This window comes from Podarcis pityusensis, assembly GCF_964106645.2.
Source record: "Podarcis pityusensis genome assembly, chromosome: 11".
In the NCBI taxonomy this organism is placed as follows: domain Eukaryota; kingdom Metazoa; phylum Chordata; class Lepidosauria; order Squamata; family Lacertidae; genus Podarcis; species Podarcis pityusensis.
Window position 1 is genome coordinate 38,568,056 of NC_138036.1, and position 21,120 is coordinate 38,589,175.

Sequence of the window (21,120 nt, forward strand, 5' to 3'; positions counted from 1 at the left end):
CGTCATTAGAAATGATATGATTACCCACCTGCTATCTTGGTGGTATTGGAGACAAGTTCCTTCAACATTCAAGGACTTTCCTGATCTTTGGGCCATAGGTGATAATACTGCTAGCCTGCCTCTTAGCCTACACTTGGTGATGTGATCTACAGCATTTATATACTGCTTAATTTTTTTTTTAATCTAAGTACTGTACGGTCTACTATATATTGTTACACGCCACCCACAATCTCCACTGCAGTGTGTGATTCCAGAGAGTTCCAGGCGTTTGCTCAGGGGTTCATGTTTCCTTTGGAAATGGCACACAAATGTGGTATCTTTATGATATATGGTTTATTTGCACATATACAGTGGTACCTCAGGATACAGACGCTTCTGGTTACAGACGCTTCAAGTTACAGACTCCACTCACGCAGAAATAGTGCCTTGGGTTAAGAACTTTACCTCAGGATGAGAACAGAAATTGCGCGGCAGCGGCACAAGGCCCCATTAGCTGAAGTGGTACCCCAGGTTAAGAACAGTTTCAGGTTAAGAACGGACCTCCGGAACAAATTAAGTTCTTAACCCGAGGTACCACTGTACACAGCCTGAACCTGCTCCCAGCTTTACACTCCAAGAAGGTCTCGCTTTTCCCATAGGCACAATCCTCTCTGTTGCCTAGCAGTCTGCCCTGCTCTCCTGCTCACAGGTTAACTTCTAACCTTTCCTCTAGAGCACACCAGGGAAAACTGCAATGCTTTTTTTAATGCTATAACTTAAATTTATTGATTGGTAAATACAGAAAGAAAAAACAAAGAAAGAAATAAGCACAAAAAAGGAGGAAAAAAAATACAATTAATTGACTTCCCATCCATCCTTCCATGGTTTCCTTTGATTATGGCTACATATTCTAGTTTAACCAAATCAATCTTACATGTCTGCTCCCCTTCCCTGAGGGGCAGTGTTGTGGGAGGACATCCAGGACCACCTAGTGACCCAGCTGGAGTGCGGAGGGATGCCACCTGCATCATTGGGGTGTGGCCACTTGATGTTTAAACTGCAGCAATCTTACATCTTTATTTCCCTCCATAAAATTATAAACTTAACATTTTTCCAAGGACAAACTGCAGTCCTGGAACTCTGCCACAGGCCTTTGTTCTTTTACCCAACTTTTACCCAATGAGGGGCTTCACACATTTTCCGGCTGGCATAGACTCTCCGCTTTGTTAATCACCCATCCTTTTGCTCCCTTTGTTTGCTTTACTACTCAGTCATTTGCAGAGCAGCCCTGTGTTCCTTTTCCACTGTGCCACAAACACAGAGATCCAGCAGGCACTGCTACCACTACTGCAACTATTATCTAGCTCAGGGTTTTCTTAAGCTTGAACAAGCAAGTAACATTACCAGTCATTCACTTGGGAACCCTCTTCCACAAAGCCTGGGGTGGAAGAGGTAGTGGCAGCTGTGTCCATGCCCAGAGCAGGCATGTATGGACCTGAGGGGATTTGTTTTCCCAAAGCCTAAACTTCATCCCTTCAGCGATCAACGAGGTAAGACTAGAGTGCTTTTGATTTGTAGGAAGAACAGGCCCAAGGTGTCCCAGCATCACCAACAACGTCTCCCCAATGCTGTCTATAAATATGCAATACTGTCTATGCTAGTACCTTTGCTATGGGACAGCTCCCATGGTTTATGGACTAAGCACCTCCAATCAGTGTTCGAAACTGCCAGTGTTCTAGGTGCATTTTGCGACAGGAAATTTCATTAGCGCGAGCAGTTTCTGAGCTCTGGGCGCAGTACTGCGCCTAAGATTTCAGATTATAACTGTAGAGTGGTAGGAAAGGAGGACCTTTTTCTGCCTTCCCACTTCCAGCTACTCTCTGAAGACTGGAGAAGAGACCCTCTTAAGAATATTAGGGGAGTGGGCAGGGGAAGGACTAGACCATGTGAAAAATGAACATAATATTTTGGCTGCAGTTCATTCATTTTCAGCTTTGTATTATTGTTATTAAAAAAGCATGCCTGGACATTCTGTTGTTGCGCCCATAACTTAGGTTTAAGGTGCCATTAGCTCCTAGCTTTCATATCTGGCAGGTGTGAGGTATTGGCGGTGAGCGAGTGGCTCGTGTGGCAGTTAGGCATTGGATTAGTGGTGTGGGGGGGAGGGGAGGTGCAGCCATCACCTGTCCCTCCATGATCAAGGGTATTCCATTAAAGGAATCCGGGGGTCTGGATTTCATCTGAAGCCCGCAGAGGGGTGAGGTCCATGCCACGTCCCACCGGGAGCCCCAGGGTAGAGCTCAAGTTGATTGCCATCGACCAAGCTCCCTCTTTGGGTGGTTACCCTTACCAGTCTCCCTGCAAGGCGGGCAGGAGTCAGTTATAGTTTGGATGCCAATGCCTAAGCCAACACAGCTCACATTCTGTAATCAATAAAGTTGTGGCCAAATTTTGCCCATTAACGTTTAAACTTAAATCATGTGTCATTGTGTCTTTCACAGGGGGGTGGGCTGGATTGTGGCCTTTATGTGCAACCTAGGTTTAAGGTCCCATTTAGCTCCTAGCCTTTCATATCTCAGTTTCTAACACTGCCTCCAATGGTGAAGTGATGGCTTTGGAAAAGCAACAGTAATTCCTACTACTGGCCATGCTGTCTGGGAATGTTGTGAGTTGGGAGACAGCAATATTAGCCACTCCTGCTTTAATGGAAGAAGCTGGGGGCTTTCTGAATGCAAAGTGTGCACTCTACCATGGAGCTATGGCTCTTCTAGTCTTATCTGCACCTCCTTCCTCCCACAGTACGCAGAGCCATCTACTAACTGGGCATGGTGAGGGGTGGTCTAAGAGTATATACATTAGACTAACTTCCATAAGTTCGTATTTCCCACAAATCAAATTCATCTGTGTTTCAACAGTAAAGGTACCCCTGCCCGTACGGGCCAGTCTAGCCAGACTCTAGGGTTGTGCGCCCATCTCACTTAAGAGGCCGGGGGCCAGCGCTGTCCGAAGACACTTCCGGGTCACGTGGCCAGTGTGACAAGCTGCATCTGGCGAGCCAGTGCAGCACACGGAACGCCGTTAGTTTCAACAGTAGCACCCACATTATCTCCTCTTGGTGTTGTCGCGCAGCCAGTGATAACTGGTATTATCTAATGGGAACATCATAAGAAGCTTTTTCACAGCTTCCTCCCTTCTTCAATTAAAAGGCAAGGCCTCAGTGAGTATGTTGCTATTTCCTGACTCTTACACACACACACACCGCCTAGCAGCAATCTTCAGTTCCCCATTGTACTCTTTTCTTATGCCTCTGCTAAATTTGCATTCCTTAATTTGCCATAATTTGCTTATTAGATAGTAACTTAATGGCTCATGTTTTCAAGATCTTGCTGTGCTCAATAGCAGCTGAAGCCGACAACAATATCACTCCCTTTTGTCGGAAGAGCAAGATTGCTTTGACGTGCACAGATCATATTAAGTGCATACGAGGCTTGATTCATAATAGAATACAACACAACACTGTGCCTGTTCAAGCATTGCATCCCAGAGGAAATTCTCAACCCAGCATGAAGCGCGCGCGCACACACACCCCCTCTGCTTCTCTCTCTCTCTCACACACACACCTACTTTCTTCCAATGGGGAGAGGAAAGGCTTAACAAATGAATAGGGATTTGCAACATTTTCTGAAACAGTTTCCCCTAGGCCATACAATTTTTAAGTTCCATTATTTTTGTGGTCAGGGCAATATGTATGTAGTACTTTTCAGTTTGTTCTTACTGTTCTGCCCACAGAAAGTGTGGTACCCAAGAATCCAAGACTCATATAATATAATTTGATTTAAATATTCTTTAAAGTCAGCATAGCTTAATATGTTTTGCACTTCTAAGCTCTTACGGATGAGTGCAGATCAATTATAAAGGTTGCTGTTGTTGTTGTTAAAGGTTTCCATAACAAGAGAAGAGGATACACACACACACACACACACACACACAAAATGTACAATTTCATTTAAAATATTACATTTTTCTAAATTTTAACAACCACATAATACTCATATATTTTCTTCTAGGCAACATTATTTCTGAAAAGTCCTGTTGTACACTCTGCTAAATATGACACTAAAAATACTAAATATGTCCAATTAGGAAAAGGGAACTGCCTCAACCAAAGCCATGTTGACCCAGCATCATTTATACCCAACTGTAGTATCAACTCCATGAATTGTTCCCAATCAGAAGCATTTTTGTTAGGAATGGTAGGAAATGAAATAAACAGAAAAGACGACAAGCTTTTTCTATACACAGTAACAGCGGCAAGAATACTGCTAGCCCAAAAATGGAAACAGGAAGAATTACCGTCGATGGAAGAATGGAGAATGAAGTTAATGGAATACGCAGAACTTGATAAACTAACAGGAAGGATCCGAGGCCTACGAGACCACAGATTCACTGAAGACTGGAGTAAATTTGTAGACTATTTGAAAAGTATTTGCGATGAACAATTAACGTTTGTAGGTTTGCAAGGGGCTCTGTGAAAATAATATCAGAAATATTGTAAAAAAGGGAACAAGAGGGAGGAGGTTTTTAATAATAGGCAATATTAGATTAAGAAACGCGGAAGAAGGACTAAAACGGAGGATTTGCAGAAGAGCTGAGGGAACTCCAAAAAATGTATTTGTGAAAAATTGTGTTATGTGTTTTTATATTTTTGTATTGTAAAATGAATAAAAAATAATACAAAAAAAAGAATTGTTCCCAATCAGAGCCAGCAGGTTTCTCAGTTTTTCTAGTCACTGCATTCTTTTCCTATAGCACCATATCAGAAAAGGCCTACTTTTCAGTAGCAGCTGGTGTGATGGGGCAAAGATGTGGGACTGCACTCCTCACATAGGCATTGCTACAACTTACATGGACAGAACTGGGGCAGGGAGATGGCAACGACAGGGTTTAACAGATACCCAAGCAGGCCTGCCAGATGAGCTCTGCTGGTGTGCCCCATCACTGCTTTTAAACAAGAAGTTAAAGAGACACTTTCCCTCTGCTTAGCTAGGAAAATATAGGTCTTTGTGGGTTCATCTGGTGGCATAAACACTTAATTAGTGAACTCAGTACATCAGAGAAGGCTGGGAAAAAGAGGGGCAGGGAGACAAGTCCAAAAATGGGAGAGTAACACCAACCTATGCAGGTCCTTCATGAAGGTTTGGCTTCCCTACTCTCTCTCTAATGCCCCTGTACTTCTTGATTCTGGTAATATTTAATGGGATGGAGCAACCTTGTTCCATCACATTAAACAGTAATGAAGTAAGTGGCTGGTAGAGGTTCTGGCAGCCAAATATTCAGCATGCCAAAACTATTTTCAACTGGATCTTTTGCTGCCATGATGCCTGGTTGATAAAGCTTTGCTCAGCCAGGAGACAATTCTCTTCTGGCCATGGAAAGCATTCGTCAGCCAGGGAAGCTGGCCCATCTTTTCTGCCATGGATTTTCATCCAAACAGAATAATGTCAGTAAAGCTCGCCTTGCCTTTGGAGCATGCTTTTTATGAGTTCCTAAAAGACTTCCCTAAACCTGGCTCACGAAAACTTTGCAAGCATCTCTGAATTAAGACCATCCTCAAATGGCCCCCTATGGTCCCTTCACAACTGAAATTGAAGCAAGTACAGGACCTGTTCCAATGGAACACCATGACTCTCCCAAGAATTATAGAATCATAGAACTGCAGATTTCCTTTCCTTTCAGAAGGAGGCAAAGATCCTTGCTTTTTAGTTTTTAATCCTGATTTTTAATTCTGAAAGCCTGTCTGCTTTGTTGTTTGATGTATTCCTCCCCCATAAATGGCTCTGATGGTCTTAAATTCTCCCCTAACAATCCAACAGCAAACAAAATAACTGCATGACATACAGAATTTCATGTATAGGTTTCTTCCATCACTACATCTTTGAACCAGACTTTTAAAAACCCAAAAACCCTGCAACTGTTTCATTTCTGGTTTTTTGTCTCGATTTTTGTGCAGCTCCACAGGAGTCCTACCAGGTATAATGGCGGCAACTCTCTACCTCTGTAACTAACAGGTGATATGAGCTTATTTAACAGAGTAATCAACAAAGCTATGGGGAGCAAGGGCCCCAGAAAAGTGCTGCTGAAAAATGTTCAGATGCTAGAGTGAAAAGATCATTCATGTTGCTGCGTGGAATGTCACAGTTTTTCTTCTTGGGAAGATCTGAAGATGGGGAAAGTTGAATTTAAAAGACTGGCTTAAACATTACAGCTGAGTAAAAACCCCAGCCTTTTAAAACAGGGCCTGCATTTGAATCCTTTCAACTACTTGTGAGAAAAGTCACACAGAGAACAATTGGAAAAGGCATTCAGATGTTTGGCTCTACTCTCTGCTTCTGAGTGCAGTCTTTCCTTGGATGTAAGTATAATGCAAATATTGCCAGCATGTGTTATCAAGAACAGGGATGAGAGAATCTGTCAATTGTGGTTTCTCTAAGTTGCTCATTTCTCTAATCTTTTGTTCAGTTCTCCCCATTTCCATGTCAGCTGCCGTGAAAATTAATTAGTGCAAATTTCTCCAAATCCACACATTTTTGCAAAGCTACTTCTCCAGATAGAATGCATTCTGGTATGTCATTTTCATGAATATATGCATTTTTTTTGCACACTTTACCTTCACATAGGCATTTTTGTAGACACTGTACAGCCATTTCAAAGGATGGCTGTATTTCAGTTCATGCAATGTTTTGGAAATTAAGCATTTTTACCTTTAAATGAGAACTGAATCAAATCCTTCTCCCACGCTCAATCCCTATCCGAGTGGAAAGAAGTTGAACTTCTATCGATACTCTCACAGGAAAAATATGAAGGGTTTAGTTTGTTTGCTTGTGGGTAACTATAGACTGGGGAAGATGACGGAAAAGCTGAAAGGAGAGTTCTCTGTGGAAGTTAATGTATGCTTGATTTGTTTCTAGATTATTTCATTTTTTTAAAAAAACCATTTACTGCATTAGAGCTATTTTTTTTCAAAAAGATTGTTCATTTGATTGTTAGCTGTGCTTGTGTAATATACTTAAAATTTTGAAATGACTTGTGAACGTATGCGGATATAAGAAAGAGCCCCATCATAACAATATCAGGTACACTTGCAAAATGGACAAAACCTTCTGGTACATATTTAAAATGGTTTTAATGGGGTACATAGAAGAGCCCGTTGGATCAGGCCAATGGCCATTCTAGTCCAGCATCTTCTCTCATAGCGGCCACCCAGATTCTTATCGAAAACCTGCAAGCAGGACTCCAGCCCAAGAACACTCTCCTGTCCTGCCGTTTCCAGCAATGGGCATGTGGAAGCTTCTAACTTTGGTGGCAGAGCCAAGTCAATCTCCAAATTGATACAATGTTTTGAATGAGATTTAAAAGCTGATCTATACAAACGGTGATGGGATGCAGGTGGCGCTGTGGGTTAAACCACAGAGCCTAGGACTTGCCGATCAGAAGGTCGGCGGTTCGATTCCCCGTGACGGGGTGAACTCCCGTTGCTTGGTCCCTGCGCCTGCCCACCTAGCAGTTCAAAAACTCGAAGTGCAAATAGATAAATAGTGCAAATAGATACCTCCAGCGGGAAGGTAAACGGCATTTCGGTGCGCTGCTCTGGTTCGCCAGAAGCGGCTTAGTCATGCTGGCCACATGACCCGGAAGCTGTACGCTGGCTCCCTCGGCCAATAAAGCGAGATGAGCGCCGCAACTCCAGAGTCGGTCACAACTGGACCTAATGGTCAGGGGTCCCTTTACCTTTTTATACAAGCGGTGAACATTTCAGGTGCAACCAATTGACATGCGATCGCCAACACGTGAGTTATTTTGGACATGGAAGAGGGCAGAATGGGGGTGGAATGGGGCAGGCTTATGAACACACCCGACATGCACAGGGACTGGAAATGGAACCCCCCGCACAATATGGTCACCGCCTGGATTAGATTAATATTCAAACGTTCTATCAGCGAAGAGAATATTCTGTTGGATCCAGAGAAATGTGTGCTTAATAGGACCTTCTCCACCAGAGGCTCTTGGAGAAGGCTTCCCAGGGGATCAGGGGACATTGCTGGATGGGATAAAGCAGTGGGCTGAGAGGAAAAAGAGGGGTTATGAAAAAAAATGGCTGAGGGCAACCTCTGTTTTCAGATATTCTCTGCTCTCTCAGACCCCTGTGCCACAGCTCATGGGGGAGGTTTTCTGCCAGGGAGGAGGAGTATTAAAGTTTGCTTCTTCCAGTTTCTTATGCATGCATTTCTCTGCATCCAACCCACTACATACTTGACAGTTAAATTTGCATAGGGCACATATACTGACAGCAAGTTCAGTATGAAAATCCTATCATTTCATAAAGCATCTTCAATCCACAGGGTATCTCCCATTTAATAAGCAAGCAATGCTTAATGGACTGAAAAACCTGCTAATTCTAGCCACAAATATGCTATGATACCATTTTTTAAAAAAGAAAAGAGGAAAAAGCGAAACAGGAAAACACACAGCACAGCAATGCAGCACAATGAAGAAATAAATCCTAGAAAGAAGTGTCTCTAAGGAAGACTTAATACATCACAACAGACAAGAATTCGACTTTTGTGACAAAGTGACTAATGCAATTCTTAATGCATAAACAGAGGAACTAGGGCAATAGGAGCTAGACATGATTTTTACACAATTAGGTAAGCTGAAATTAGAATAGCAACTTTGTCTATATTTTCTAAATTGACACAGAAACTTTTGGGGAGGATTTAAAAAGAGGTACAAGAAGGATTGAGAGAAAAACAAATCACGAAGAGGTATTCCATGTCTGGCCTGTTAAGCTTATCCATTTTCTTGATTGTACAGAAGAATTATAGCTACTAAAGGCCTGTTTCAGAAAAAGAAATTTAACACATACAGCTGGAGGACAGAAACACAACTTTCAAATAAGAGTGTTTAATATTGGGATTAGCTGGTTCTGTTATAAATTAGAAGGTTTCAAATAATTCCTCATAAAGTGGCTCTGTCCCATAAAAAGAGGAAAGGGAGGTCACCAAATCAAATCATTGCCAATGTTTGCCTCTGCCTGGACTAAATGAGTGGGAAACGTTTTCAGGCAAACAAGCATGACTTTATCGAAAGCATACTCCATTGTGGTAAGAACAGAATTATCATAAACCTTTCCAGTGCTATTCTTTCACTCTAGTGAAAATTTTAGTTATGAGTTCTATTGTGCCAAGGACAGGCCAGTCTTTTCCAGACACTTACCCTCTGACAGCATGAATAAGTCTCAGTGATGGATAGGCAGTTCGCACTTTCAATTTATTCTTAAGGATTAATGCATTAACCCACTCCACATGCTTCTCTCCGCCTTTGACCATGAAAGCAGGGATCCAAAGGACACTGTCATTCAGCATGGATAGCCTATGCACAAATTTCTCTCTGTCACTCTCATTCCGAAAGCCTCCAAATGCTCTTTGTACAACTGATGGGTTCATGGTAATAAAATCTGATTTAGTCCCCACATCGGCAGCATACTCCACCACGGGAGCTAGATTGCACCTGAAGAGGAAGAGATTAATGGAAAAAAATAAAAAAATAAATATGAAACATTAACTCAGATAAAAAGGTGTGCGTGAAATAAAGGCTGAAAATGAACGTGCAAGGCTGTGGCGTCCCACATGCTTTCACAAAGCACTGTGTGGCATCTAACCATCTAAAAAATATTGGGTGAAATCCAGAAGCATCTTAAATCCCACTGAAATCAACAAGGACCTCTTACTTTATGATGCACTTAAGCAAGACGAAGAACAGCGTACCTGCTGAATGAATGGGCCACTGATTTAAAGTATGTTCCCTAGAAGATAAGCACCATTTTGATGAATGCAACGAACTTCTGAAGAATGTTTTATAGTTAGGCTGTAAGGAACTAACCAGTGCTCTTGAAATTAACACAGTGTTCATTTACTCTATAAGTACCACAAAGGGTTCTAGAGGAATTTGATTTCTCTGAATTCCAATGTGGACTAACCTGATCAACACCTCCCAGACTAATGTGTAAATCATCACACAATTATCCTAGGGGTTTTGCACTTCTCCAAGTTTTGTAACACAGATCTTGGCTTCAAAAAGTGTCAAAATGTGTTTAAAACCCACATTCCCCCGCAGATTCCATATATTAATTCAGAAATGGACAGAATGGGTTTATGGATGAGCACAGGCAGATCTGACACAGATTGGAATAGAAGGATTCATCCCTAACACACACTCACTCACTCACTCACTCACTTACACCCTTTCGACAGTTGCCATCAGGATGCACTGATAAGAATGCTGTCACAAGAACCATCAAATTAATCATTCTACGGCTGGTATTTCAAACTGTAAGGCAGCCCTGCTCACATATTTATCTGTAAAAACATGTATATTTTTATAAAATGGTTGCCATGCTACTTAGTTGACATAAACTGACTGCTTATTATCTGAACATTGTAAAATGCTGTCAAATATTCCATAAAACCTCAAATGCCATTGTATAAGTGGCAGCTTTCTATTTTAAAATCCCAAATGTGTTGCCATTTGTAAGCAAAGGCAGGCATGAGGGCATAGCAAACTTATTATACTGGTCACCTAGTATAACTCTAGGCATCACTACATAGGAACAGGGGTCACAGGCTGACATCAATAGCAAAAGGCTACTGAGGGACTGACCTTATTGCTTCCTATAGGAAGTAGGGACAATAGCCTCTCCATATGATTTGGCTGTCTGTCCTGCAAATCTCCTGCTAAGGATTGGATTCAGGTTTAGAAAAATAATTGCCATTTTAAAAAGCCATAGGTAACTGGGGTACATCTAGTCTTCTCAAGGCAAAGTGCCCTGTCCATATTCCCCAGGTCAGGCAGGATGGAGTTTGAATAAGAACTATTGCCTCCACAATGAATCATCTCAGACTGGGAGCTTCTACAGGATCTGGAAGCTCTGCCCCTTCCCAGCTCTCAGCCAGCCCTGATCTGAGCAGGTGCTTCCTCGGTTTCTCAAGTAGCCTTGCATCCAACTAGTCCATCCATGCTTGATGCAGCTCTGAAGTTCCTACCTGGTTCACCGTATCCTCTGCTCCTCTTCTGAGGAGACCTCAGGTTTATGGGCTGGTAAGGGCTGAATCCTGACAGTTCCACAATGATGGTGGGAGCCACTAAAAGGGCTCTATCCCATGCCACCACCAACCACGCTTTCATCCTAGATGGGACACAGATAAGGGCCTCTCCATCTCATATTAGGGAAGTAGGTAGGTTGGTACAAGAGGAGGCAATCCCCCTGGCATCCTGGACCCACCATGGTTACTTTAGTACAACTAAAGTACAACCCGCAAATCTCCACATAGGTTTTTAGTAATTATAATAAAAAATACATGTCCACAAGTCTTAAATGACTACCAGGCCGCAGTTACCTAAATGCCAAGTATAAGCTGAAGAATACTAGAAGCATTAGATCACCACACCCAACCACCTACTGCAAATAAGAGAATTCCAGATACACCTTAATCTTTACTTTCCCCATCTAAATTAATGTCTCTTTTACTCAGAAGGTAGAAGGAAGAAAAGCTTTCCTTTTCGTCTGCGCATAATAATATCTGGGCAGCTTTGTTATTTGAAATCTCAGTTGTTGTGATAATCTAGCCACCTCTCCTATTTCAAAAAGCACTTCATCTTACAAAACACTTCTGTAAATATTTCAGCCATTTGCAGCATGGTCCATTCCACCATGAGCACATATCTGAAATAAGTGCCATTCTTCAGACTGCATATTGACTCAAGGAAGCAGGTGCATGACTATAAATATGAACAGCAAGAGTATCAGTGATTCATCACTTCCTGTGAAAGACTGCAATGCTACTGATACCTTTGTTGCACAACCTTCCATTAATATGTTTATGGAAGGATTTAAAATGCAGTCTGTGAACAACCAGGAAACAATGGCAGCAAAATAACCTTAGAAAAATTTCACTATTTTAGCTAACATCAGTGTTTCACAATGGGAAAATTAATGATGCTTTTTTAAAAAAATTGCATTGCAACTAAATGAAAGAGAAACAAAAATTGGGAGTTCCTGTAGCTACTATCAAACATAGTCAGAAAAAGGATAAGGGTTCTATGTTGCCGCTTCTCTCCAGAGCAGAAAAATTCAGTACATTTTAGATATTGGAGGGTTGGAGGCATATACATATTTTAAGTGCACTTCTGCAAGAACTCCTCGTCAGGCGAAATAAGCAAAGCAAAGGGATGGAGAAGAAAAGCTGGATGATGTGAAGTCATCTTGAAAGAGTGTTAAGGTGGAATATGAAGAAGGTGGCAGACATTCAAACTACATAGATTGTGGGTGCTATGGAGATTCCAGGTTGCACCACAGCCTTTAGGGGGTGGGGGAGAAATACACAATGGCTGATTCCCCATCTCTGTATACTTATATACCATTCTCTTGACCTGTCTCCAATGTTAGGCAAAACACACGGGTTACTTTGTAGGTATCAGGTAAGTGGGTATTTATAAGTTACCCACAGTCAGAGAAGAAGAATTTCCCATTATGACAGAGCCCTCTCCCCTAAAAAAAGTATGAGTACTTGTTCAATGTTGTAACTTGTGCATAGATCTGTATCAAAGAACATTATACAGGGATGCGCTTTTTGGAAGCATCTGACTGGCCAATGTAACATACTGTATTTATGCTCTGTAAGACTCACTTTTTCCCTCCTAAAAAGTAAGGGGAAATGTGTGTGTGTCTTATGGAGCGAATGCAGGCTGCGCAGCTATCCCAGAAGCCAGAACAGCAAGAGGGATCGCTGCTTTCGCTGTGCAGCAATCCCTCTTGTTGTTCTGGCTTCTGAGATTCAGAATATTTTTTTCCTTCTTTTCCTCCTCCAAAAACTAGGTGCGTCTTATGGTCTGGTGTGTCTTGTAGAGCGAAAAATACGGGCCTTAAGCCACAGCTCATAGAACCACTCTCTACCTCCCAGCACTTTCCCTGCTTTTCTTTATATATATATCATTGCACAAATTTGCCTCTATACCATTCTTCAGAAGCAGAGAGCTCTTTTCAAGGTTTTCCGTGTCCAGCTATTTCATGAGTTACACTTTTCCAGCATACCCTCCCGGGTTTTGTTCTTCCATACAAAGCCTGTGGTACATATGCACATATTGCTGTGTTAAAAGTGATGAGATTAACTAAAAACAGACTCTAAACCCATTTGCTATTTTACTGGTCTTAGCCTTACCAACGAATACTTATGGGCCAGACCAATACAGAACTTAAACTTCAAAGTTTCAAGTGTGCAGGCACTGACACTTAGGATACAAACGAACATTTTATTTAACAGTTCATGCATGCAGCAAATCATAAAATTAGTTATCTCTTAAGTTTTTAAGCAGGCCATAAAAAAACAACAGTTATCATGAGAGATCAAGAAATGGCTGCAAAAAAGATATGAATCGGAACACCCTATTCAGCTACCCTACAGATAAGGAACCCAGGACTCTCCATTCATTGTTGGACTACAACTCCCATGACTGCTGACTATTAAACTATGCTGTATGAGGCTGATGGGCTCCAACAACATCTGGAGGGCCACAGGTTCTACATCTCTGAGCTAACCTTACTAGGACTGTAAGTGCAAGCTGTTTGCCTAATATATATATCAGGCTTCCTCAACCTTGGCCCTGCAGATGTTTTGAGACTACAATTCCCATCATCCCTGACCACTGGTCCTGCTAGTAGGGTTCATGGGAGTTGTAGGCCAAAAACATCTGGAGGGCCAACACTGAGGAAGCCTGGTATATATCTTCTTGTTATTCTGGATTTTGAAAAAGAGGAAATATATTTCTTTCCTATTGACACTCAATAGCCAGTCTGTGTGACTCTGAGGCCCTGATACCATGAGCCAACTGCAGTACGTTCTTCTGCAATATAGAAAGCTACTAAAATCCATCAAAATTTTATTTTGCATTTATATTTTGAGGTTTCATTAATGTCACTTGACAGTCCCCACTTTCGCAAGCGTGCAGTATGTAAATCTACAGGCATGAGGCCACTCATTCTGTGCAGAAACAAATTTAGGAAAGTGAATTTTATCTTTTTACAGTACCTATTTATGGACAGTGTGTTGCTTTGCTAAAAACAGTGGCAGTTGTTTCAGCATGCTGCAATTGATTAGTTTGAGGAAGAAAGAACAAAGTGGGGGAAAGAACTCACATTCTCAGTTCTTAGTTGCATGAAGGATGCTAAACATAGTTCTCAGATTGTTTCATCTGTTGAAGCCAGTAGTTTGTAAGGGCATGAAAAAAATAAGCAAAAGGGATATATTTAAATTTCAGGGGGAAAGAGAATATAAGGTAGCCAGTTTCACCCGTGTTTCACCCAAGTCTCTTGAGAGTGAAAGCCTCTCCAGTCCTGCCATCTGGTCTTTAGGCAAGATTAAAAACCTGCCTGGTAAAGCAATAAATTTTCAGACTATATGAAGAACAGGCTGAACCACTGTTTTCTTTTTTTAACAAAAATGAACATTTTTAAAATAGTTGTCACTCATTTTAGTCTCTCATTGTTGATCTGCAAAATCTCATCTCTTTTGGAGGGCCAACAACACGTTCACTCATTCTTTTTTTTTTTTTTTACAGTGACTTTTTCAGTTTTGGATATAAAAGGGTCTTTGGGGACCTGCATGGCCTTTCATGTGACAGCTTCAAAGGCTAGTTTTTCCATGTGAATAACAGGTAGCAAAAATAACACGGCATAAAATAATGATTGTCATCCTTGATCTATACATCTACCTTCTGAAATTACTCTAATGCTTTCTGTAGGAGAGACTGGAGTGTTTGCTTTAACAAGCAGATGTGGCCTAGACACTTTATTCCTGGGTTGTTGTTTTTTAAATCTACAATCCAGTTCTTCAAATCTACATACACATTATCTTTCTATCTGCTTTGCTATGTCAAGATTATACAGATAATACTTATATGTCCATGAGACTACCAGCTGGAGAGCTAAAGATATGCTGCATGGAAAATATACCGTACATCCACAAAATATAAATGTAAGATGTTGGGGTATAATCTGCAACAGGTATTGTGGAAATTGCAGAGGTACTGGGAATCAGAATAGTGCATGATTTAGTACAGCAGAGGGGAACTTAAGGCCTGCGGGCCAAATTCTGCCTGCCATGCCACCCCATTCTCCTCCAATAGTACATTCTCCTCCATTGAAGAGCCATGAAACTTCAGAACCATGGGCAGCAGCTGCTATGACATTTCTGACCAGCCGCTTACAATCAGTACAGGGGATTGTCGCTTTGTCTCCTTGGTGTTATATTGAATTCTAGGTATGTTTAGTGATAATAAAAATGTAAGCATACTTATTAAATATGACCTAGTTCAATAGTGGTGGGACACGGGTGGTGCTGTGGTCTAAACCACTGAGTCTAGGGCTTGCCAATCGGAAGGTTGGCGGTTCGAATCCCCGCGACAGGGTGAGCTCCCGTTGCTCGGTCCCAGCTCCTACCCACCTAGCAGTTCAAAAGCACATCAAAGTACAAGTAGATAAATAGGTACCGCTCCAGCGGGAAGGTAAACGGCGTTTCCGTGTGCTGCTCTGCTTCACCAGAAGCGGCTTAGTCATGCTGGCCACATGACCTGGAAGCTGTCTGAGGACAAACGCCAGCTCCCTCGTCCTATAGAGCGAGATGAGCGCCGCAACCCTAGAGTCGTCCACGACAGGACCTAACGGTCAGGGGTACCTTTACCTTTTACTAGTTCAATAGTATTTTGTGAAGCAGGGATAAACTACTTGCTTGGAATTACATAACCAACAAGTTACCATCTTTTTGCATGCATGCTTGTTCTTGAGTGATATTTAGACACGGACATAATGGGCTATATTCAACACTGCGTGAGCACACAACAGAACTTCCCTCCTTCTCCTCCTCTCCTTGCATCCCCCTTAATCTTCTCCCTAACAGATATTGAGGGTTTGAGGTGTGGTGGTGTCTGCAATCAAGAGGAAAGGGAAGTCCCACTGTACGAGTGAAAATCTGTTGCGCAGGCAGAGCACCAGTGTTGGTTGCAACCAAATATGCTGAAGACCAATTTCCTTTATTCAGAAGGGATCTGTTACTTCCTGAATCTTGGCTAAGCATGGCTATTTTATGGGCCTTCCTCCTGAGTCAAGAAAGCTTAAGCCCATCTAGACATTATACTTGGCCATGTGGCAGACACTAAGACTCTCTCAAATAATACTAGCAAGTTTCTCCCACCATGTAGAAAGCAATGGCATCATTAGCTAGCACAACAATGCCACTCTATAAAAAAAATTAAAAACATTGACCACTCATCACTCTAGAGAATGAAAAATATGGCTTCTTCTGAGGTACACAGGCCACTTAAGGAATCAGGTTTATTAAACTCTGCCTGCATAATAGTGGGCAGGAAATTTGATGGAGTGGAGAAAGAGAGGGAAAAAGAAAGTATATCTAAACGGAATCTACAGAAGTTCCATCTTTTGACTTCATCTCTGTGTTATTTCACAGTCTTATGTTACATTCCTGTCTACATACATACAGGTTTATTTGTCCTCCCTTACGGCTTTTCACATATGCCTGATTCAATTCTTACATTGGAGCCAGAAGAGCAACAGAAAGTCAGTAGCTGATTTGTGCTCACACTAGCAAGGATGCTCTAATCAACTGAACAAATGTTTGATTGCCGTTTCTGGTGGGGGAGTGCAACATTCCTATCATTTTATTCATATAATTCATCAATAAAGTCAGTTGTGACCTATCTGATCAATTTAATGGTAGGTATTTCAGCTTAACTATATAGTTAGTTCTTGACTGAATCTCTTGCAAGAGAGCATGCAGCGAAAGCATGAAGTAGAACCATGCCATTTACAGATGCACAGAGACTTAGCAATAAATTTTCTTATCTTTTGTATTACAGACTGCTTCCAGAGAATTGCCCTAGGAACAGTACAGCAGTATTTTTGTGCTATCTTACAGAAGAGCAAGATCTATCAAGTCTAGCCCCTTTAAAAATAGAAATCCAGATTCATTTAATAGAATATAATGAATGCATACATTGCTGATTTCAAATACTTCGCACACGGCATCCTTGAATATCCTATACTATGCATTCATCTTGCTTTAGCAGATTCACTGCTGGATAAATTGGAATTACTCTGCAGATATTAAAAGTTTATACATCCCTGGATTCCAACATGCCAACTATAGCAGTTAACTTGACTAACACATTGAGAGACTTGTATCCAGTGTATTGAATGTGATATTATTTTCAAAATTGAATCCCAAGACAGCTGCCTGTATTATACTTTTCAGACAAGCAATCACTCCTGTGAGTCTGTCCCCTTTCTGAACACATGCAAATAAGAAGAGCATTCCCAGATTCTGGCTAGAAGGAATGGGTCTGCATTGGTCACAGATGAAAGAAGAGTAAATCACAGGGCATTCCGTGTCCAAATAGAGCAATATGAGAACCTAAGTTAGGAGAACAGGTGGTGGCACTAATAAAAGACCCAGGCCTCAAATATGCTATTCCATGGATAGGCAGACTAAGGCCCAGGGGCTGGATCTGGCCCAATCGCCTTCTAAATCTGGCCTGCGGATGATCCGGGAATCAGTGAGTTTTTACATGAGTAGAATGTGTCCTTTTATTTAAAATGCATCTCTGGGTTATTTGTGGGGCATACAAATTCATTCATTCCCCCCCCCCCAAAAAAAAAGTCCGGCCCCCATAAGATCTGAGGGACAGTGAATCATAGAATCATAGAATCGTAGAGTTGGAAGAGACCACAAGGGCCATCGAGTCCAACCCCCTGCCAAGCAGGAAACACCATCAGAGCACTCCTGACATATGGTTGTCAAGCCTCTGCTTAAAGACCTCCAAAGAAGGAGACTCCACCACACTCCTTGGCAGCAAATTCCACTGTCGAACAGCTCTTACTGTCAGGAAGTTCTTCCTAATGTTTAGGTGGAATCTTCTTTCTTGTAGTTTGGACCCATTGCTCCATGTCCGCTTCTCTGGAGCAGCAGAAAACAACCTTTCTCCCAGTGGACCAGCCCCTGCTGAAGAAGTTTGCTGACCCCTGTGCTATTCTAATATAAGCTCAAAAAATCTACTGTATATGCTTGTGAAAGACCTTAGATGGAGTCGATGGATGAACAGCGCATGTCTTGGAGTTATTTAATGTTTGTTTCACTTACTGTTTCTTTCACTGTATACATAGAAAAAGCAAGCACCTTTTAACTTCTTTTTATCTTACATGCTTTAAGGTCTAAAACTCTTAATAGGTATCATCCCATCTTAACAAATGATTGAGAAAACATCACGTTTAGCATGTAGACTAGGGAGTGTCTTGTAGGGTTCTGGGTGTGCATTCTTGATCTTTTTAAAGTCCCTTGATCGAGGACAGCATTCCGCAATTAAGAAAAGAAAGGTGCAGTAATATTTTGAGATATCATTCCATCTCTCACTGCACTTAGTCCTGGATGTACTTATCAGTGATGAGAGGGGGCAGAGGTTCAATCCATCAGCACTTTCCACAGCGAAATCCTATGCATGATTTCAGTAACGCCAAGCTAAAATAGCATGGGGCATATTTCAAGAAAATGTTTACTTCCCATGAAACATACAGACTTTTGTGAAAGCACGGGTACTGTTCTGGGGGGCAGAGGGGACAGGACATCCAATATGAGGGCATGGGTCACCATGACCAAGGCAATCTGGCTGTTCTCCCCTTGCCCCAGCCAAGTCACATGTAGATGACTAACTGGGGCAGAATGCACAGGGTGATGAAGCAGCAGTATATTAGGGCAACAATAGCAGTAAATAGGTGCCATAAATGTGCAAAGAGCAAGTTTTGAATTTTTCACAGACATCTTCATTCTATAGTCTGACACAACAACATTCACATCAAAAACCAAACCTCACAAAAATGAGGCACAGCAACAATTCACACTGATTTCAATAGTGTTTACTTACTTACACAGTAAGTACTTAGGTCATAGCCGTCAACTTTTCCCTTTTCTTGTGAGGAATCCTATTCGGAATAAGGGAATTTCCCTTAAAAAAAAGGGAAAACGTTGACAGCTATGACTTAGGTATACATACTCAGAAGTAAGTCCCACTGAACTCGAGCCTTCATAATACTGAACTTGCTTAGGACTGCAGACTTAGGCCCACTGATTTTGATACAAGAGCTGAGAAAATGCTATTCAGACAAACGGAAGTGGCAGGATCATGTCCGTTCTATTAGGCATGGAAAACTGTGACTTGCTAAAAGCATAGTGGGCATAAACCATATTCCACTCAAGCCAACAGCAAGACTCAGATTGATTTTTAATGGTTCTGGATGGCACCCAATGCCTCGTATTTTCAACTAAAAATTGTTTTACATTCGTACGTGACAGTTTATTAAACAGTGCCCACAACTCCTTTCAATTTCTCGCTGACCTTTGACAAAGTAGAACACTTTGTTTTGGACAAACTAATTATTTAAACTAAAATATATGAATACATTTGCAGATGCAGTCAGAATATATTTTCGGTGTGGCACACAAGGGTTTAGATGTGTGACTTCCAATTCCCTTAATGGGAGCTATCTGGCTAATCCTCAATGCATTTCACATAAATTGTACCCCATACAGTGCATATATAATAAGTAAAGGTGGTGATTTTCTGCTATGACTATTGGCAGGAAGGAGAAAATGAAAACATTTTCATTTTGCAGAGCCAGCTTGCTATTGGAATAGTGATTTTTGCCTGCATAAAGAGCAAAACCAGAACCTACAAAACAATATTACAAATCTCACTGCGGTCTCCAACAGTGCAAATTCTCATTTGCAATATAAAAGACGGACCTATTCTTTTTATTGTGAAATATATTTAACTCTGGGCACCACACAGTGAAAGTTATCATTTAGCAATTCCAAATCATTGTTCCAAGTTAAAACATTTGTGTTCATTACTGCTGAAGTAAAAGACAACCTGTCAAGTGAGAGATGAATGCTCACCTTATAACAAACTCGTGGTTGTCAATCTCTTTTCCACAGCCACTATCAAGGAGAATACCAGAATTTCCTACAACAGCACATGACTTAAATCGGCGGTTCTTCATTGGTGAAACTTCTGGAAGAAGACTGTGTAAATCCTGAGAAATATTTAGTGTGCGGCGTCTGTCTAGCACGTAATGGATTACATCTCCTGGCTTGAAGCTGCTTTTGACTACTGAGACATCTCTTTCTGCATCCAAGAAACGAAGAATGTTCTTCCTGTATTGAAAACAAGAATGCAAATTTATGATACCTCTGCAAGATATACAGTGGTACCTCAGTTTCCGAGCATCTCGGAAGCCAAATGTTTCAGTTTTGAACGCCGAAAACCCGGAACTAATCGGTTCCATTTTTGAACGCTTTTTGGAAGTTGGACAGCTTCCGCTGAGTTCCTCCCTCCCCCCCCCCAATTTTCTCCACTGAAATTGCAGACCACCCATTGTGCCTTGGTTTTCGAACGTTTTGGAAGTCAAACAGTCTTCCGGAATGGATTATATTCGAAAACCAAGGTACTACTGTATTCCAAAAGAGTAGCCTGTTGCTTGGAGCAAAATTGCAGCGTAATCTTGCATGGACTTTTAGAAAGGTTTACATGCAACATCAAACCATGGCTTGGTACTGATATCCAAGGCGAGTGCCACAATTGAAGATTTCCAATTTGAAAGAAATGAAATGTTTTGCTAAAACCAGGAAGGAATCACCATAGGGAAATCAGGAGGTAAGGGCAGCAATGAGAATCCTTGATTGTTCATTCATAAGAAATAAAACCAAGCCATGATTTGGCATTCCAACCTCAACCACCCTTTCACAAATACACTTCATCCATCTGATCACACTAATTCTGGCCTCCTCAAAGTTAGCCTTCAATGTGCAACATCACTTTCCTTTTTCCAGTAACAGCTGAAACATCTCAAAAACAAAACAAAGCATGAAAACTGTTACTTTGTGGGTTTCATTAAACCGTGATGAGACTGCATTTGTAAACATATGATTTAAAAGCCACCACTTGATTTTAAAATGTCAAAGCTCA

General features: G+C 41.5%; 1 protein-coding gene across 1 annotated transcript in view; it reads right to left on the minus strand.

The window, feature by feature from the left end:
- Positions 1-21,120, minus strand: part of ST8SIA4 (ST8 alpha-N-acetyl-neuraminide alpha-2,8-sialyltransferase 4) — an 82,187-nt gene that overhangs the window by 36,647 nt on the left and 24,420 nt on the right. Inside the window, exons 3-4 of the mRNA XM_080973029.1 lie at positions 20,052-20,309; positions 9,253-9,546 (exon numbers count right to left, since the gene is read on the minus strand). Coding sequence (XP_080829155.1) covers positions 9,253-9,546; positions 20,052-20,309 — 552 coding nt within the window. The remainder of the gene's footprint in view (positions 1-9,252; positions 9,547-20,051; positions 20,310-21,120) is intronic.